This window comes from Pristis pectinata, chromosome 31, assembly GCF_009764475.1.
Source record: "Pristis pectinata isolate sPriPec2 chromosome 31, sPriPec2.1.pri, whole genome shotgun sequence".
NCBI lineage: Eukaryota > Metazoa > Chordata > Chondrichthyes > Rhinopristiformes > Pristidae > Pristis > Pristis pectinata.
In genome coordinates, this window is record NC_067435.1 from 11,552,797 (window position 1) to 11,572,161 (window position 19,365).

General features: G+C 45.4%; 1 protein-coding gene across 4 annotated transcripts in view; it reads right to left on the reverse strand.

Moving 5' to 3' along the window:
* LOC127585070 (voltage-dependent P/Q-type calcium channel subunit alpha-1A-like) overlaps positions 1-19,365 on the reverse strand; it is a 486,564-nt gene that overhangs the window by 64,018 nt on the left and 403,181 nt on the right. For all 4 annotated transcript variants that reach the window (XM_052042225.1, XM_052042224.1, XM_052042223.1 and 1 more), the window contains 5 exons: positions 17,483-17,599; positions 13,056-13,121; positions 10,328-10,425; positions 9,651-9,801; positions 6,912-7,039 (listed from right to left, as the gene is read on the reverse strand). In XM_052042225.1, coding sequence (XP_051898185.1) covers positions 6,912-7,039; positions 9,651-9,801; positions 10,328-10,425; positions 13,056-13,121; positions 17,483-17,599 — 560 coding nt within the window. The remainder of the gene's footprint in view (positions 1-6,911; positions 7,040-9,650; positions 9,802-10,327; positions 10,426-13,055; positions 13,122-17,482; positions 17,600-19,365) is intronic.

The following is a 19,365-nucleotide window of genomic DNA, read 5'->3' on the forward strand; positions in this document are numbered from 1 at the left end:
TTCTTGTGTTACCTAAATGGTTGATACAGAAACACAGGCGGGAGATTATAGAATGACAAGAGTTAGGGGAGAGGGCAGTTGAATATATATTAATCTGAAAACGTAAACATAGGGAGAATGGAACTAAAATCTAAATAACGGAGAATCAAAGAAATGTATGAATAGCAGAGAGATGGATGGAGATCTGGAGTTAAGAGGTGCAGATACAGGACTGCAGCAAAGAAACAGAGGATGCTGCAAATACTCAGCAGGTCAGACAGCATCTGTAGAAAGAGAAAGAGAGTTAACATTTCAGGTCATAGATCCTCTGTTAATTCTGTTTCTCTTTCCACAGATGCTGCCTAACTTGCTGAACGTACCAAGCATTTTCTGTCTTTTATTTTAGATTTCCAAAATTTGCAGTTTTTTTTGATATGCAGTGATGGAATATGTGCAAAGCATATTTACAATAACGATATGCAGGATAAAAGGATATATTTATTGTAACACTGAAAACTAAGTATTAAATATTCACATGCAATGAAAACTAAGAAAGAGTTGGCAGAAGAATTTCAAATTACAGAATGACTTGAGAAGACAAATGGTTAAAATACACATCATTGGTAAGTGAACCTGAGCTTAGTATTAGAAGCGTGAAGTTTGAACGTTTTTAGATTTGTCAAATGTAGAGGAATAGAATGCTGAAACTGTATTTGTGCTGGACTGTTACGCAGAGAATTAGGTTAAAGGCAGAAGACACAAACTTTACCAAAAGTCCGAGAAAGCTCGGGTCAGGTTGCTGCAACTGTATGGACAGAGCATAAAGTAACAAAGCTTGTAAGAGTGAGTCTGGAAGAGCCTGGCTTTGAAGCAAGGGTCATTGAAGAGCTTCTGCTGCTGGAAGTCTCTTTGACCCAAGCTACATTGTCAGAGGGCAAGGAACACTAATCTGCCAACCTCCACTCTGATGGGCCTCCTGAACGCCCTGCAAGTTGGTCAGATTCTGAGAGTAAAGACTAAGTTCCAACAAAGGATCCACACTTGAAAACATCGTAAATGTGAGATTATCCTACACCCAAACTCACACCACACCATTCAGTCATCATGCCCGTACTCACTGGCGTATGCTGGCTCCTTGCTTACAGATACCTCCATGGCTACACCCCTCCTTATCTCTCTAATCTCCTACAGCCTTATACGTCCCTGTCCTCCTCCAATCTTGGCTCCTGAATTTAATCTCAGCACCACTGGCAGCCATGCCTTCTGCTGCCAACGCTCTAAGCCCCTGAATTCCTTCCATAAACCTCTCTGCTTCTATCTCCTCCTTTAAGACTCTCCTTAAATCCAATCTCTTTGACCTGCCCTAACATCCTTCTTTGTGGGTAGGTATCAATATTTGTTTGATGACACTCCTGTGAAGTGAATTGGGATGATTTTGCTATGTTAAGGATGCTACAACAATGGAAGTTGTTTGAGTTCAAGCCTTTTTTCAATGAAACTGATGTATTTGATACATTCTGATATGTTGGGCCCAATTCAAACAATTTCCCCAATAACATATCCCGTTCTGTCCTATTTACCTATATGTGTTCGGTATTTTGCTGGCATGGATATGATGGGCTGAAGGGTCTTTTTCTGTGTTGTACATTTCTGGAAGCTAATGACTCTTTAACTGGTGGAACCATTTGCTGGGATCAGCTCCTACTCCTCTGTACTCAGAAATCCTCAGCTAACCAGCTCCTGTGGCAGGAAACCACAGTCCAACAATTTCCTTTCCATCTTGGGTTTGGCAGATTTAAGTAAGTGTTTTATTGCTTCAATCTAAAGAAGGTGAGTTTCTTGAACATTTAACCTCAATAATATTTTCATTAGTTTGATAAGTTGCAAGGAATTTAGGTGTTGATTCAGGTGTTTAACCTTTTTATTCCACTGGTAAATTCAACAGTTCTCCGACTGAACCCTGGTGATTGAATTCCCTAATGATGATTGCTTTAATGATGATGATGGATGTTGCCTCAAGAAGGCAACATCCATCATCAAAGATCTCCACCATCCGGGCCATACCATCTTCTCGCAGCTACCATCAGGCAGGAGGTACAGAAGCCTGAAGTCCCACATCACCAGGTTCAGGAACAGCTACTTCCCTTCAACCAACTGGCAAAACCCTAATCACTACAGTTTAGCAACATTATGACCACTTTGCACTAAAAAGGACTTTTTTTTTATTCTAATTGTGTTCTTTCTTGTAAAAAGTGTGTATAATTTATGTTTTTCTTGTGAATGCTGTGTATCTGATGCTCTGTGCCTGTGATGCTGCTGCAAGTTTTTCATTGCACCTGTGCACACATGCACTTGTGCAGATGACAATAAACTCGACTTTGACCTTGACCTTTTCCCCCCATTTTTATCAAACTTTTCAGGCTCCTATTCTGCGGGACCGTCTACAACTCCAAGTCTCCCTCCAACAACCCACCATCCTGGCTTGGAAATATATCGCTGTTCCTTCACTGTCATCGTTTTTAATTCCTGGAACTCCCTCCCCATCAGCACTTTCACCATAATGGACATCATTGCCACCTTCTCAAGGGTAATTAGGGGTGGGCAATAAATGCTGGCCCTGCCAATGATACCTGCATCCCTTGTTTGAATAAATAAAAAAAACTACATCTGAACAAGAAATTCAGTCTCAGGGCTGGTCCTCTCAGGAATGCTTTAGGATGAACATTTTTTGTTCCAAGTCATTTAAACCATTAAACCTAAAAACCTCTGCCATGCTGACTTCAAAATCCTGTAGGATACATTTATAGCTTTTGATGAACATAAAGAAAAGATATTCTGTTCATCACTTACAAATTTCATCCCTCCATAACAATTATAGTGTTATTCTTGGGATCTTTTGCTGTCACTGTATTTGGGAGGTGTGTTTCCCAGTCTAAAGTTGCCTTGGGCCTCTCCACCTGCAGGATTGTACCCAGTTCTGGGAGTTGGTCTTTGGTGGGATATATTGGCCTTGGAAGGACTTCAGGATAGATCAGGTGCAGGCAGATGGGATTAATTTGGGTTGGCATCATGGTTGGCACAGACATTATGGGTCAAAGGGCCTTTTCCTGTGGTGTGCTGTCCTATATTTTATACCCTGTCCTCTCCAAAGGCACTCTTGCTGGGCGTAATCCACAAATGCTATCATATGCTAATGCAGCAGTTTAGCCAGTGAGTGCCAGAAGGCTGTTCAATATTGGGAGGCAGTTTGTATTTCAGCCAGTACGTTAGCACCTACATTTTCCAATTGTCATGCTGCAGAGATTCGGGCCAGGACTATGTAATGTTCCGATGAGACACCAATATGGTTTTGTAACATCTCAAAGCTGGGGTAAGCCTTGACAACACAATGCAACTTTAAATTTATGCAGGATGAATTTGAGATTAGCCACACATTTCCAGCACAGAACTTCTTGTAAACAGATTTTTTTTTGTTAAAATGACAGTCTCCCAGAAGACGTATGACGGAGAAACAACAGCAGGGTTGACACACGACATGGGATGCTGGTGGACAAGGCTGGGACCCCCGCAAAGAACTGCAGGTGCATCACGAACAAGGTAAGAAGGGAAGCTTTTATTTTAAGTGCAAAACCACTTTTAATTTGGTCTGGTGACAGGCAGGAGGGGATTATGTCAAAAAATTGGACCTTACATTGTCAAGTTGGTTTCCACAATTCAACCATTGATCAATTTCTTTTCTCTGCTAGTTCACACAACAGGGCAGATGCAGAACATTTATGCATCTACCAGGTTCCAAAGTTTGGGTCCATTGGCTCCAATGATTATGGAAATGGAGTAGGAGAGCAGCTGTTACTCTATCGTACGCTTAGCGTAAGCAAATAAGGAAGGTTTATATTCTCTTCAAATTTATTCAAAGACTGACTCCTTCTAATTCTTGTTATTTGTTTGGTGTTAAACTCTCATCTTGTGTTCCTCCCCACCCCCCCTCCCTCCACTCTGCCAAAATAATAACCCCATTTTACACCAGAAGGAGATTAATTAAATGATCTCTTTCTCTGGAGCATTTGCTGGGAGCAGCCAGTTGGAATCTAATCAAATCTGTGACCGGCTGCGTATGCCTACAGCAGGCAATGTTTCATCATGACAACTAGGTGAGTTGCCAAGACAGCTACTACTGTGGAACTAGAACCAATGTACGTGATAGAATTAGGGAAGCTGCAGAGGCAATTCACAAGGATTGAGGAGCTAAATGCGACACATACTGGAAATCTGAAACAAAAATAAGAGATGCAGATAGTACTCAGCAGATCACGGAGTATCTGCAGAGGGAGGAATAGAATGAATGTTTCAGGTCAATGGTCAGTTATCAGAGCTCAGAAAAGTTGAAAATTGAACCTGCTTTAAGCTGCAGTGAAGGGGGAAGAGTGGATAGACAAAGGGAAGTCTGTGATAGGCTGGAGATCAAGAGAGACTGAATAACACAAGAGGTGCTGGTGCTGGCTGAGGGTGGTGAAGGCTTGTTAACTGCAGCTCATCTGACCTGTAACGTGCTTTTCTCTCTCCACAGATGCTGCCTGACCTGCTGGATATTACCAAAAATTACACAGTTCCAGCAAACAAATTTTTTCTCTCTACTTTGTCATGGACTCATAGAATCATACAGCACAGTTACAGGTCCTTTGGCTGACCATCGATCAACCTTCTACATTAATCCCATTTACCATCAATCAGTCCGTAGCCTTCTATGCCTTGGTGATTTAAGTACTTGTCTCAATCTTAAATGTGAGAGTACACACTTCCAACCCCCTCAAGCGGTGCTTTCCAGATTACAACCACCCTCTGGTGAAAAAAATCCCCTCTGAACCTCTTACCCCTAACACTTTGTCCTCTGATTTTTGACCCCTCTGTTACGGAAAAAAGTATCTTAACAGTCCTACTGTTTATAATTCAGCTGTGATTTACAAGCTTTCACCACCCCCTCTGCAACTTAAAGCACGTTCGATTTCTAACTGTTCCCAGTTCTGATGAAAGGTCTTTGGCCTGAAGTGTTAACTTCACAGATGCTGCCTGACCCATTGAGATTTTCTGTTCTTATTGCAGATTCGCAAGGATGTCACCAAGGATGGGGAAGTTTACTTATGGGAACAGACTGGTCAAACTGCGATTGTTTTCTTTGGAGCAGAGGATCTGGAGGGAGAGTTGAAATTCTGACTGGCATTGACAGAATGGAAAGTGAGGGCCCGTTTCTATGGCAGAGAGTTGTCAATAACCAGGGGCTTTAGATTCATGGCAATTCGGGAAAAATACTTTCACTCCCTGTTGGAGGCAGAAACTCTAGTTATATTTTGAAAGAGCATTTGAGGCCCTGTTCAACTTGCAAGGCTGTGGACCAAGAGCTGGGGAGTGGGGTTAGACTCAATACCTCCTTTAGTGTCAACATGAACACGAGGGCTTCTTCAATGCTACACTGATTCTATCAGCAGACTGGGCTCCTGCTCCAGAGAATGGATGGTTTCCCCTGAATCTACTCATCCCATAATCCATTTTATTCCAGATGGGGTTGCAAACTGAGCATTGACAATAGTTTATGTCCAACAGTTTATCTCTGTTCTGGACACATGGAGAGGGCTTTGTTAGAGATCTTTCACTCAGCGAGAAGCAGAGAGCGAAGATACTTCCTCCTCCACTATGGAGATCGGGGCTTCTATCTGGGTAGTGGTGATCTTTCCGTGCTTTCTTCTCAGAACCAAAATGGAGATAAACCAACTTGCAGTCACTCCAGACACATGCCCAACTGGGGTCTTTGGTTCTCCCATTCACCCCATTACCAAAAAGTGAGGGATCATCCCATCAGAAGATCGTGGACTGAAGGACCTGTTCCTGTGCTGTACTGTTCTATCTTCTAAGATTTACAACTGTGTTAGTCACAGTCATGGAGCTGTACAACACGGAGAACAGGTCCTTTGGCCCAAATCATCCATGCTGACTGCATTGGGGATTGGAAATTGGAATCACCACGACCAGTCCTGGCCACATCCTACAACCTCAAGACCTGAGATGCACCCCTGAGTCTTGTTAAGCTATCATAACTGCCTGTAACTGTTAAACCAGGGCAGCACCGTGCCTGTTCCAAGAATACACAGCGCGCTAGTGGAGGGAGATATTGCACCTTTGGAAGCAACATTTTCATTAGTTCTCAGACTTTGCACACACTGTACACTTGCTGCTCGGGCCATTATCAAATATGAAAGCTGAAACACTGGATTAAGTGGGAATGCTGATTGGGAACAGGAGGAAATGTTTTCACAGGTGAGGGAGAGGAGTCCAAGAAATAGGGCTCTCTGGTGCCCTGCAGTAAAAGCTTAAGGAAGAGTGTTCTAAAATTGTTTTGAAGTTATTGGGCATGCTCTGTTCTACCATAAACTGGCGGCACTTTCTTAAAGGGAGAGCAGGAAGATTGCAAATACATGGACTGTCAGCTGAGAGGATACTTATGTGTTCCACTGCACAGTTTGTGCAGACCCACTCAACTTGTGAGCCTAGAACAGATTTCTAAAACAAAATATTTTAACAGGAACAGTGTTGCCCAGGGCACCTGCAATTTAAGGCCCGCAAAGCCGAAGTTCTCAGCCAGATCATTTGCAACCTTCCTGGATGGGGAGAGAGGAGAGGGGCAGAGAGGTTCCACCCTCTTCAAGGAAGGACTCCTTTGACAGGTCCTCCAGAAGGGGCTGCAGGTTGCTGGAGCCACTCACCCACAACTGCGTCGCTTGGATCTGAGCTGGGAGACACTTCAGACTGTCCCACAGCTCCCAGAACAACCAATGGGCACTGGCTGTGAAGATACACTGCTTCTGGCACATGTGTGGACGTGGCTTACTCTTCCTGTTTCCCATCTCCCAGGATTAAACTTGCATCAGACACAGGCTTACCGGGCAGCAGGGTCGTACTCAGCCCAGACCCTGACGTACTCGTCCAGGTGATGCGGACCCAGGATGGACGAGTCCCTTGTCAAATATTCAAAGTTGTCCATGATGACAGCAACAAAAAGGTTCAGCATCTGATGTAGAAAACGGCAAAAAAAAACACCGAACTTTACTTGTCTACCTGCACTGCACCTTTTCCGTGACTATAACACTAGGCAGGCAGGGTAGCGTAGCGGTTAGTGTAACGCTATTACAGCGCCAGTGACCCGGGTTCAATTCCGGCCGCTGTCTGTAAGGAGTTTGTATGTTCTCCCTGTGTCTGCGTGGGTTTTCTCCGGGTGCTCCGGTTTCCTCCCACATTCCGAAGACGTACGGGTTAGGAAGTTGTGGGCATGCTATGTTGGCGCCGGAAGCACGGCGACACTTGCGGGCTGCCCCCAGAACACTCTACTCAAAAGATGCATTTCACTGTGTGTTTCGATGTACATGTGACTAATAAATAAATATCTTATCTTGTCTATATTCTGCATTGTTTTCCTTTTTACTACCTTGATGTATGGAATGATCTGTCTGGATGGCATGCAGACAAAAACTTTTCACTGTATCTCGGTACCTGTGACAATAATGGACCAATACCAACTTGAGGACTCTTAGAACTTTAATGAATTTCTTCACCGTGAAGTGTAAAAGGTGGGCTAGAGAAGTGGTAGCCAGCAACCTGGGTTCAATCCTGACACCCGGTGCTGCCTGTGTGGAGCTCCCCCTGTGACTATGTGGGCTTCCCCTGAGTGCTCCAATTTCCTCCCACATCCCAAAGACGTGCTGGTAGGTTAATTGCCTGCTGTCAATTGGCCTTTAGTGGAACTAAGTGGCAAAAGAATGAAAGGGGAGTTGGTGGGCATGTGGGGGAGGATAAATTGGTGGGTTACAGGGAAATAATGAGAGGGGAATGGGACTGATTCGAATGTTCTGATGGGAGCTGATAAAGACCTAATGGGCCAAATGACCTCATAATAAGTTAAAATTGATTCTAGACAGGTTGGTTCCAGGCTGCTGAGTAAGCAGAGGTTCAGTCAATGTTATGGGCTAGAAATGAGCAGTCAGCTTGGAAGCTCATTCCACCACCAACTCAGGGACACAAGTGACCTAAGCCAATCAGCTGGGGTCAATGAGCAGTGTGCTTGCCTTAGGATCTGCAGGTTGTTGGTTCAAGTCCCCCTCCAGTGACTGGAGCACTAAAACCGAAGCTGACACGGTGCAGTACTGAGGGAGGGCTGCACTGCCGTTGAAGCCATTCCTTGGATGAGATGTGAAACCAAGGCCCCGTCTGCTCTCTCAGGTGAATGTAGAAGACCCCAGGGCACCATTTCGAAAAAGAAGAGGGCAAGTTCTCCCCACACCTAACACTCAACCAAAATTACTGACAGGTGCTCTGGCCCTGATCACATTGCTGTTTGTGGGCTGGGATCTGTAAGTAAAATGGCTGCAGTTATTCCTGAATTACAGCAGGTGGTCATGCTTCAAAAGATCTCAGATACTTTTGGAGGGGCATAAAACCCACAATGGAAATGCAAGATTCCCTTTTGAAAAACAATGGCAAACTTCACTTTGAAAATTGGGGAATTTCCTTTGGAAAATGGGGATTGATGAAATCGCTTTTGTTAGCTCTGTCAGTCCACAGTAGAAACTGAGAGGACAAGTTATGAAACTGAAACGAAAATATTTTAAAATTCGTTCCTTGTTCTTTTCTGATTCAGCAGCGAGAAGTATTCGCAAGACTCTGGACTGGCACTCTTTAACTTTCTCAAAACATTCCCACATTCCAAGCTGACATCATTTTGTCTTACAGCCACCATTTTGTGTTACACATTTTTGCACATACCAAAGAGGAATCAAATACAACTTCTGGCAAATTTAACTCTTTCCTTACAGAAACCAATGGAAAGACACAATCGAATTTGGGTTAAAGACATGAAGGATGCACAGTCTAAACTGAAATTGACAGATTTTCTGCAAATCACAGAGTCATACAGAATGGAAGCAGCATGACTTTGGCCAACCAAGTCTGCACTGACCACCGATCACCCACTTATACTAATCCCATTTTATTCTCCCTACAGCCACATCGACTCCCCCCAGATTCTAACCCGCACCCACACACACTGACAGCGGCCAATTCACCTGCCAACCTTCAAGCCTCTGGGATGTGGGAGGAAACCGGAGCACCCGGAGGAAACCTGCGCGGTCACAGGGTGAACACCCAAACTCCACACAGAGAGCAACGGGGATCAATATTAAGCCCAACCTGTGGGAAGCAGTTCTACCAGTGTGCCACTGTGCCAACCTTGCAGATAGTTTGCGTGGTGGAAGTGAAAATAAGGCCACTTTATATATCACAGTGTAGATCTATATATTTATATCATGTTTATTTTATATTGACATAACCAGGCTGTGCTGCATCTATTCACGGGCACCGTCCAACCAGTGACGAGCAGAGGAGCATTGAGCAGCTCCGCTTCCGAACTGCGCTGATTCACCCCCTTTACGCAGCCTGGTGATCCCGAATTCACCCGGAGATACCACGCCAGGCACCCAATCCGCAGCACCCCAGAAACCCTGGTCTCAGGCAATCCCCCCCGGCTTCTGAGTAGCCCGGATTACGGGTGCACGTCACCGCGTCTCTCCGGCGTGATCTGACTTCAGACACTAAAACACTGAGGCGGACACGTACGTGGGTGTACTCACCAGGAAGGAGCAGAGGAAAATAAAGGAGACAAAGTAGAAATAGGCGAACTCGTTGCCACACTCGTTTCCTACGATGCCAGATCGAGGGTCACATGGTTTGCCGCCCAAGCATGATAACATGATGCTGTGCCACGCCTCTCCTGTTGCACTTCTGAAACACATACACAACGTCTGGTTAACACCGTTAACCACCCGGGACATGCCCTCTGCTCATTACCACCATCTGGGAGGCAGTACAGGAGCCTGAAGACCCAAACTCAATGATTTAGCTTCTTCCCCTCCGCCATCAGATTTCCAATCAGCTCATGAACACTACTTCGTTATTTCTTCGTTGTTGCACTATTTATTTATTTTGTAATTTATGGTAATTTTATGTCTTTGCACTGTACTGCTGCCCAGAGCCATCAAACAGTCCTCACACGTTGACCCTTTCATCCCCGGGGTCATTCTCGTAAACCTCCCCTGGACCCTCTCCAACGCCAGCACGTCGTTCCACGCCGAAATGAATGCTAAGGGCGGGCAGGATGACAGTCGCTGGGAAATGTGTTGATGCTTTGGGCTATCAGAGTCGCAGATGGGAGGGGTAAATGCTGGAGAGGGAGCTAGCGACCGGAGAAACCGTCACTCCAGCAGCCGTCAGGAGAAAGGGAAAGGAGGATAAAGTTATTACTACGCACCGAAAAAGAAGGGTCAGAGCCTGGAGGAATGTCCGGAAGTTGTTGTGGTGGTTGATCTCACTATCTTCATCGTCATCCACAGCAATATTCCCAAACACCTGCAAAACCAAACAACCGCCCGAGATTGTGAGTCCCTAATCACGGTTCTACGACAGGGGCCTCTTTCCGCAGCCGGAGAAAGTGAAATGATTTATAGGAGATGCTGGATTCCTCTCTCTCCACGGTGAGGCCAGAAGAGAACTAAGTCCGCACTGAACCACAGCCTCAACAGGACAAGGATTGGGAGTCTGATAACACTTTAGGTTCAGGAGAGAGAGAGAGGCAGATCAATCGGCAGGTGACGGCAAACTTGGGTTGTAAAGATCTTTAGATTGCGGAGGAAAGGTATGGTCTGGGTAGTCAGGCAGGGATACATGGTGGGAAATGGGGTTCAAATCAAGTCAAGTTTACACAAGTACGGTGAGGCACAGGGACAATGAAAAACTTGTTTGCAGCAGCATCACAGGCACTCAGGTAGAGACAACACACAGAATATAAATTACACATAAACTATACAAGACAGTGAAGGGAGAGAGAAAAAAAGACTGTGAAAAAACAAGACCTCAGTACAAAAAATAAAGACACGAGTCTGGTGATGTGTGGGGTAACAAATTTGGGAAGAGCAAAGCGGGAAAAGGGATATGAGAGACCAGAGGGTGCACGCGTGCAGATCCTTGAAGGTAGCAGGACAGATAGATAAGGGTGGTTAAGAAGGTATAGAGCGTAGTTCCCTTTATTGGCTGAGGCAGAGAGTTCATGCTGGAATTGTACCAAACATTAGTTAGGCCACAGTTGGATCACTATGTATAGATCTTGCCTTCACGGAACGGGAAAGATATGCGCTTGACTGTGCATAGCACTTTACCGCAGGAAATACATCCCAAGATGCCTCACTGGAGTGCTATCTAATAAATTTTGATTTTTGTTACATAAGGAAGAAATAAGGCAGTTAACCAAAAGCTGAGTGAAAGAGGGAGGTTCTAAGAAATGTCTTGAAGGAAAAGGGAGAAGCAGAGAAGTTTAGGAAGGGAATTCCAGAGCTTAGGACCTTGGCTACTGAGGGACTGACCGCCAATGGAGGAAGCAATTAATTCATTATTGAATAAGAAGCCAGAATTGGAGGAATGCAGAGACCTCAGAGGGTTATTGGACTGCAGAGGACTATGGAGATGGGGAGGAACTGGACTGTGGATTTATTTGAAGACAACGATGAGAATTTTTAAATTGTGGTGTTGCTTAACCAGGATCCAGTGTTGTTGGGGCGAGGCGGTGGTGGTGATGGCTGAAAGATGCTCGGTGTGAGTTCGGACGTGGGTTGTTTGGATAGCCTCAGGTTTGCTGAGAGTAGCAGGGAGGGCAGGAGCAGGGTGGAATCATCGTTTGGAGGTAGGGATGCACAAACTGAGGGTTGCAACAAGGGAAGAGCTGAGCCAGGACGGAGTGGTGGAAATCGTGATTCTAACGATACAAGTTCTGGGGGGGTCCAGAGGACGATGCCGGAATCCCCAACAGACTGGTTCAATTCCCTTGCTGGGCTGATGGACAGGGTCTGTTGCCAGCCAATGGAACTTTGTGATGGGATCTGAGGGCATACGCTTCAGAGCAGCCAATAGTTAGTCAGGGGAATTTCCAGATACTCTGCTTGTGATGCTTCAGAGAAAACAATCCAAATTTGCCCAACCTCACCTTATAGCTAATACTCTGTAGTCTGGACAGCATCCTGGTGAACCTCTTCCGCACCCTCTCCAAAGTCTCCACATGGTTCCTGTGATGTGCTGACACATTATACAGTGAATGGTAGGGCCCTGGGGAGTGTTATAGAACAAAGGGACCTAGGAATGTAAGTGCATAGTTCGCTGAAAGCAGCGTCATGGGTAGATAGGGTGGTGAAGAAGGCATTTGGCGCACTGGCCTTCATCAGTCAGGGCACTGAGTACAGGAGTTGGGAGGTTATGTTGCAGGTGTACAAGATGTTGGTGAGGCCGCACGTGGAGTATTGTGTACAGTTCTGGTCACCCTGAGTTAGGAAAGACGTTATTAAACTAGAAGGAGCGCAGAAAAGATTTACCAGGATGTTGCCTGGACCTGGGGGCCTGAGTTTCAAGGAGAGGTTGTGTAGACTAGGAATTTATTCTCTGGAATGTAGGAGATTGAGGGGTGACCTGATCGAGGTGTATAAGGTCATGAGGGGCATAGACAGGGTGAAAGCACATTGTCTTTTTCCCAGGGAGGGGGTGCTAAAAGCAAGAGAGCACAAGTTTTAGATCAGAAGCAAGAGATTTAAAAGGGATATCAGGGGCAGCTTCTTCACGCAAAGGGCGGTGCGTATTTGGAACGAGCTGCCAGAAATGGTGGTTGAGGCACGGGCAGAGGGGACTAGCTCACTGGACAACACAGTCGGCATGAACGAGTTGGGCTGAAGGGCCTGTTCCCATGTTGTGTGGCTCTATTACCAGAACTGCACACAGTACTCCAAATGTGGCCTAACCAAAGTTTTATTCAGCTGCAACATGACTTCCCGACACTCTCAACACTTCCTGACACAGACACTCATCCATCCAGCTGCGGAGGGAGACCTACAACATACCAATTTAATAATGTATGAATTAAAGCCCTGTTTGTGAAGTTTGAGGACATTCTCTCCCCCATCTACCTTATCCATAGGTTATGAAGAGGAACTCGGACTCACCTGCATTCCAATGATGGCATAAATGAAGAACAGCATCGCAATCAGTAGACAGACGTAAGGCAAGGCCTGGAAAACAAAATCAACCACACAGGTAACGATACACCTCAGCAGAAGTAATGAGAGACTGTAATTGGCATGGTTATAAAGGTTGAGCAGAACAGAAGGCTCTGTGCATTAATCTTTGAAAGTGGTTGGGCAGGTTGAGAGAGTCATTAATAAAGCATGTGGATCCTTGGTTTCATCAACAGTGCTATGAGTACACCTCCCAGTGGCCACCCACTTCAATTCCACATTCCACTCCCATACTGACAAGTCTATCCATGGCCTCCTCTACTGCCACGTTGAGGCCAGGCGCAGGCTGGAGGAACAACACCTCATATTCCGCCTGGGGAGTCTCCAACCTGATGGCCTCAACGTCGATTTCTCTAACTTCCAGTAAACCCACACCTTCTTCTTCTTCCCCCCCCCCCCCAACTCCTTTGTCTTCCCTTATTCCCGTGGCTCCCTTCCTCTGCCTTGATGACCTGCCCATCTCCTCTCCTCCCCCATCCTTTAATCCATGGTCCACTGCCCTCTCCTACAGGATTCCTTCTTCTTCAGCCCTTGGCCTCTTCTACCCATCACTTATCAGCTTATTACATCTTGTCCCCCTCCCCCACCCACCTACCTTCCCCCCTCACCTGGACTCACCTGTCCTCTGCCTGCGTGAGCTCCTCCCCCTCCCCCCACATTCTTATTCTGGCTTCTGCCCTCTTCCTTTCCAGTCCTGATGAAGGATCTTGACCCGAAACATCATCTGTTTATTTCCCTCCATGGATGCTGCCTGACCTGCTGAGTTCCTCCAGCACTGTTTGTGTATTGCAATGATAAAAAAGCAGGGAGGAGATATTGAACATTTCTAAAACACTGGCTAGTCCAAACAGGAGTGTGGCATCCAATTTTGGTCACTGAAGTTTAAGAAGGGTGTGAAAGTCCTAAAAAGGGTTCAGGAAAGTCCCAGGAATGAGGGATTTCAACGACAGGGTTAGACAGGAGAAGCTGGGCTTGTTCTTCTTGGAGCAAAGACAGTTGGGAGGAGGCCTGAACTCAATCTGATGCTGCAATCACTGAAAGTTAGTGTGTAGATACAACTAGCAGAGGGTGGACACAAGCTGCTGCTGTATTCCTGGTCAAAACATTGTGCCAGAGTCACCAACAGTTTGAGATTGTTGAGGTTTTGGATCCCGTGATGGACAGGGTTGGTAGACAAGACAGATAGAGAGAGGCTGTTCCCATTAGCAGATGGTTCAAGGAGCAAACAATTTTGAGTGACCGGTACAAGGGCTATGTGAGGATGAACTGTTTTGGCTCAGAGAGGAGTGATCTGGACTTCACTACCTACTGATGGTGGAAACAGAACCAGGCAGGATGTTCAGACTGCATGGGCACTTGTGACAATAATTTACAAGGTTAGGAGAAGACTGGGGAATGGTACCAACAGGACAACTCTTCGAGGCCAGCAGAGTCAATGGGCCAAATGGCCTCCTTCTGTCCTCTAACAAGTCTGCGATTCTATGATCCTATTCAATTCTTCATTATGCATGTGTTATGTATTATTCTGGGAATATACTTTGGGTACCAGACGCATTGTATCAACTGGTTTACTTCACACAATTGAGGAATGAAATGCTCAAAAGCACCTGACCCACTCCACCATTCCTAATAAAACAGCTCACCAAAGACAGAAGCTTTCAGTCAATGCTCAGGCTGAAATAAGCAATTGGATCATTAAATTCTGGTCAACAAGGGGAGAGACTGACACCAGCAGACACAGAGCTGAGCAGAGGTGAAATAAGATCTGTGTGTTAATGCATCTGGGGAGGGGAACAAGGTGAGGGAATACGCAATAGAGAAACAAAGTTTTTTGTCAAGAGATTGGAAGATGTTGGAGTTCAGAGGAACCTGGGTATCCCTGAAAACAAATCACTGCAAGTTAGCATGCAGATAAAGCTAGCAATTTGGAAGACAAACAGTGCGTTGGCCTTTATTGCAGGAGGACTTGAAATTTCAGGTGTAAAGATTTCTAACTGCAGTATTATAGGGCCCTGGCAAGATTGCATTTGAAATATTATCTACAGGTCTGGTCTTCTTACCTAAGGAAGGATATACTTACAATGGTGGGAGCACAATGAAAGTTCACCAGACTGATTCTTGGAATGAGGATTTATCCTTTGAGGAGAGACTGGGCCTATATTCTCCAGAGTTTAGAAGAATGAGAGGTGATCTCATTTGGACATACAAATTCTTATGAGGTTTAACAGGAGAAATGCTGGGATGATGTTGGGGTGTCTAGAACTGGGGTCACAATCTCAAATAAGGTTCAATCTTACAGGACAGAGGTAGAATAAGTTCAGTCAGAAAGTGGAGATTCTTTGGAGTTCACTACCCAAGAGGGCTGTGGGGACACAGTCACTGAGTATATTCAAGGCACAGATGGGGAGATTTTGGGATATTAAAGGAATCAGGGATATGGGTCTGGTGCAGTAAAGTAGTGCTGAGGTAGATCAGCCCTGATCTTTCTGGATGGCACAGCAGGTGTGAAGGGCCAATAGCCTATGCCGGCTTCTCCTTCTTCTGTTCTTAACACACAGTAGGATGCCGAAAAGTGTAAATGACCAGAGGGATCTTGGAGTGCATTCTCACTGACGTTTAAAGAAAGGGGAGAAAAGATGAACATAGAACACTACAGCACAGTACAGGCCCTTCGGCCCACAATGTTGTGTCGACATTTTATCCTGCTCTAAGATCTATCTCACCCTTCCCTCCCACATAGCCCCCCATTTCTCTATCATTCATGTGTCTATCTAAGAGTCTCTTAAACGTCCCTAATATAGCTGCTCCCACAACCTCTGCCAGCAGTGCGTTCCACACACCCACCACTCTCTGTGTAAAAAACTTACCCCTGACATCCTCCTTATACCTTCCTCCAATCACCTTAAAATTATGTCCCCTCATGTTAGCCATTGTCACACTGGGAAAAAAGTCTCTGACTGTTCACTTGATCTATGCCTCTTATCATCTTGTACACCTCTATCAAGTCCCCTCTCATCCTCCTTCTCTCCAAAGAGAAAAGCCCGAGCTCACTCAACCTATCCTCATAAGACATGTTCTCCAATCCAGGCAACATCCTGGTAAACCTCCTCAGCACCCTCGCTAAAGCTTCCACAGCCTTTCTATAATGAGGTGACCAGAACTGAAAACAATACTCCAAGTGTGGTCTGACCAGAGTTCTATAGAGCTGCAACATCACCTCGCCGCTCTTGAACTCAATACCCCGACTAATGAAGGCCAACACTCCACACGACTTCTTAACAACCCTATCGACCTGTGCGGCAACCTTGAGAGATCTATGGGTGTGGACCTCAAGATCCCTCTGTTCCTCCACACTGCTAAGAGCCTTGCCATTTATCTTGTATTCTGCCTTCCAGTCTTAATCTATTCTGATTAAAGGAAACAAACAGAATTCTTCCCTCTATTGTTCAAGGCACAGAACAAATGAGCAGGAAGGTCACAATCGAACCAGTAAACTAGTTAGTCTGCAGCTAGACAGCTGGTCACCATGCAGGAAGAAAGTGATGGCAGTGGAAAAGGTGCAAAGTAAAACACTGGAGCAATGATCCAGAGACATGAGTTCAAATCCCACCTTGGTAGCAGGGAAGCAAGTTCAGTTAATTTAATAAATCTGGAATAAAAAGCTGATATTTGTAGTCATGACTATGAAACTACTAGATTGTCACCTCGTTTTACTGATGGTCCAAACACTGCCCGTGCTCACCTGGATCAGAAAAAAGCCCCCTCTATGGACCTTCACACCTGGGGATCAGGTGCTGACCAGCCTTGGGCAACACAGATGGTGAGTAAGCCAGGCCAAAATGGCTCCCAGGAGACCAATCCAATCAGCCCATTCCCCTCTTCTGTCACCCTGCAACTTACCCTCTTGTACACGCCAATCAACTCCCCTTTGATTCTTTTGCCACTTGCCAAGGGGTAAATCAACCGCAGCAAATTACCTACCAGCACATGTTTGAGATGTGGGTGAAAACAGAACACCCAAGGGAAACCCAAATAGTCAGGGGGAGACTGAAGATCAGGATCGGACTCAGGCCACTGGAGCTGTGAGTCAGCCGTGCTAACAGCCACACATCTCTGCTTTGCAAACACCTGAAATTCCTGTCAGTTGTATTAACTTGAACATTGTTACTGGATCAATGATAATAATTTCAGGATTTCTGTTTTAAGTGAGCACTGTTAGCATCACAGTGCAACAACGGCAAACGTCACCGTGGTCACCACCACAACACCCGCACCGTCGACCAATGCATTGTGTGGCCGACACGAGTTGACATCTCAAGGCTCAGGAAGAAACCAAAAGCTGCAGCAGGCCTTACCTTGAAAGACTGAACGAACGTCCACAGCAAGATACGGATGGTGTAACCCTGCCTCAGGAGCTTGATGAGTCGAGCAGCGCGGAACAGCCGCAAGAAGCTGAGATTGATAATGTTTTTCTACAAAAGCAAGGTTAGCAACAAAGGTTAAAGGTGAATGCCTGCCCACTCTCGCTGGTTGTACTTGACAAGAATGCCACTTAAAAGAACACTCCCAATAAACAAGTCTGGCCATCATCCAATCATGGGAAAGAACGGGTTTCCTCGTTAAAATGTTAAAATATATATAAATATTTGCATATATATATATTTTTAACACAACCAAATGCACTGTTCTTTGACACGAGCAAGGCATAATGTGGAGTCTACGATACATCAGAGATGCACGGAAAGCAAGAAAGGCAAGCACACCGCAAATATCGAACCACAATTCCTTAAGTTATGTATAGACTCCAATGAGCATGCACCGGCAAAAGGCAATAACCTGGTAGCAGTCTTCGAAAAGAGCTGGGTGGCATTGGGGTGGTTGGGGCGTCGCTAAGTCAGCAGCCCTTGGAATGCATGCAGCAAATGAATGTTTGCACTCATGCCATAGCTTATCAGTGAGACCCAGCTCCCAAACACCCGCACACAGAAAGGCAAAGAGCAATAACAGGGGAGAAGAAAATAAGTTGAATAAATCCTTAATCTTGAAGTTGCCCAACCTCCAACTTTCTATTTGCATTATCATTTCAATTTTGCTCTTGTCCTGCCGCAGGTTCCTGAATTTCCCATCTGGGTTTCTCAAAGATAAAGGCATTTTTCATTAATTTACAGGATATGGGCATCACTGACTTGGTCAATATTTGTTGTCCATTGATAATTGCCCTTGAGAAGAGAGGTGGTGAGATGCCACCATGTGGTAAAGATGCTCTCATTGTGCTGTTGGACAGGTAGCTCCAGGATTTAGGGCTATTGACAATGAAGGACCAGCGGTATTTTTCCAAGACAAGACTGTGTGAGACTCAGAGGGGAACCTGCAGGTGATGGTGATTCTAGGTGACAGACGTGGGTTTGTGGGGGTGCTGACTAAGCTGCCTGGGCAAGTTGTTGCAATGGATGGTTCCAATGGTAGATAGAGTGAATGTTTCGAGTAGTGAATGGACAGTCAATCAACCAGGCTGCTTTATTTTGCATGGTCAAGCTTCCTGAGTGTTGGAACTGCCTACGCTGGCTTAATGCACATAACAAACAGCAAGGGACCCAGCACCAATCCCAGTGGCACACTACTGGCCATAGGCTTCCAATCGCAAAAGTAACCTTCCGCCCTCACCCTTTAACTAACATTACTAACCCAATTTTGGACTCAGTTTGCCAACTTACCTTGGATCCCATGGGCTCTAACCTTTTGGACCATTTTCCATTCAGGAATGTTTCTCCAAAGCATTCCCTATGGCAAGTAGTGAAGGACTGGACACAAGCCTTATGTAACTCATGGACAATGACTTTTACTACCCTTAAAATGGCAAAAAAGCTCAAACTGTCCAATACCAGGATGCAAACTGCTACCCATTGGAGACAGAGCAATCTGCTGGCAGGGAAACTCTCATCCCTTCCTCTCAACAGCATTGGTAATCACTGGGCAGATGATACCTCTATGCTAAGTAATAATAGGCCAATTAGTCTGTGGAAATTATTGGAAAAAAATTCTGAGGGGCAGGATTAATCTATACATGGAAAGGCCGGGATAGTCAACACGGATTTGTTGGTGGAAAATCCTGTCTGTCTAATATGTTTATTGAATTATATATATTCTTAACTAGATCAGTTGATGTCGTTTACATGGACTTCAGTAAGGCCTTCAACAAAACCCGTCATGGAAGGCCAGTCCAAAAGGTTAGAGCCCA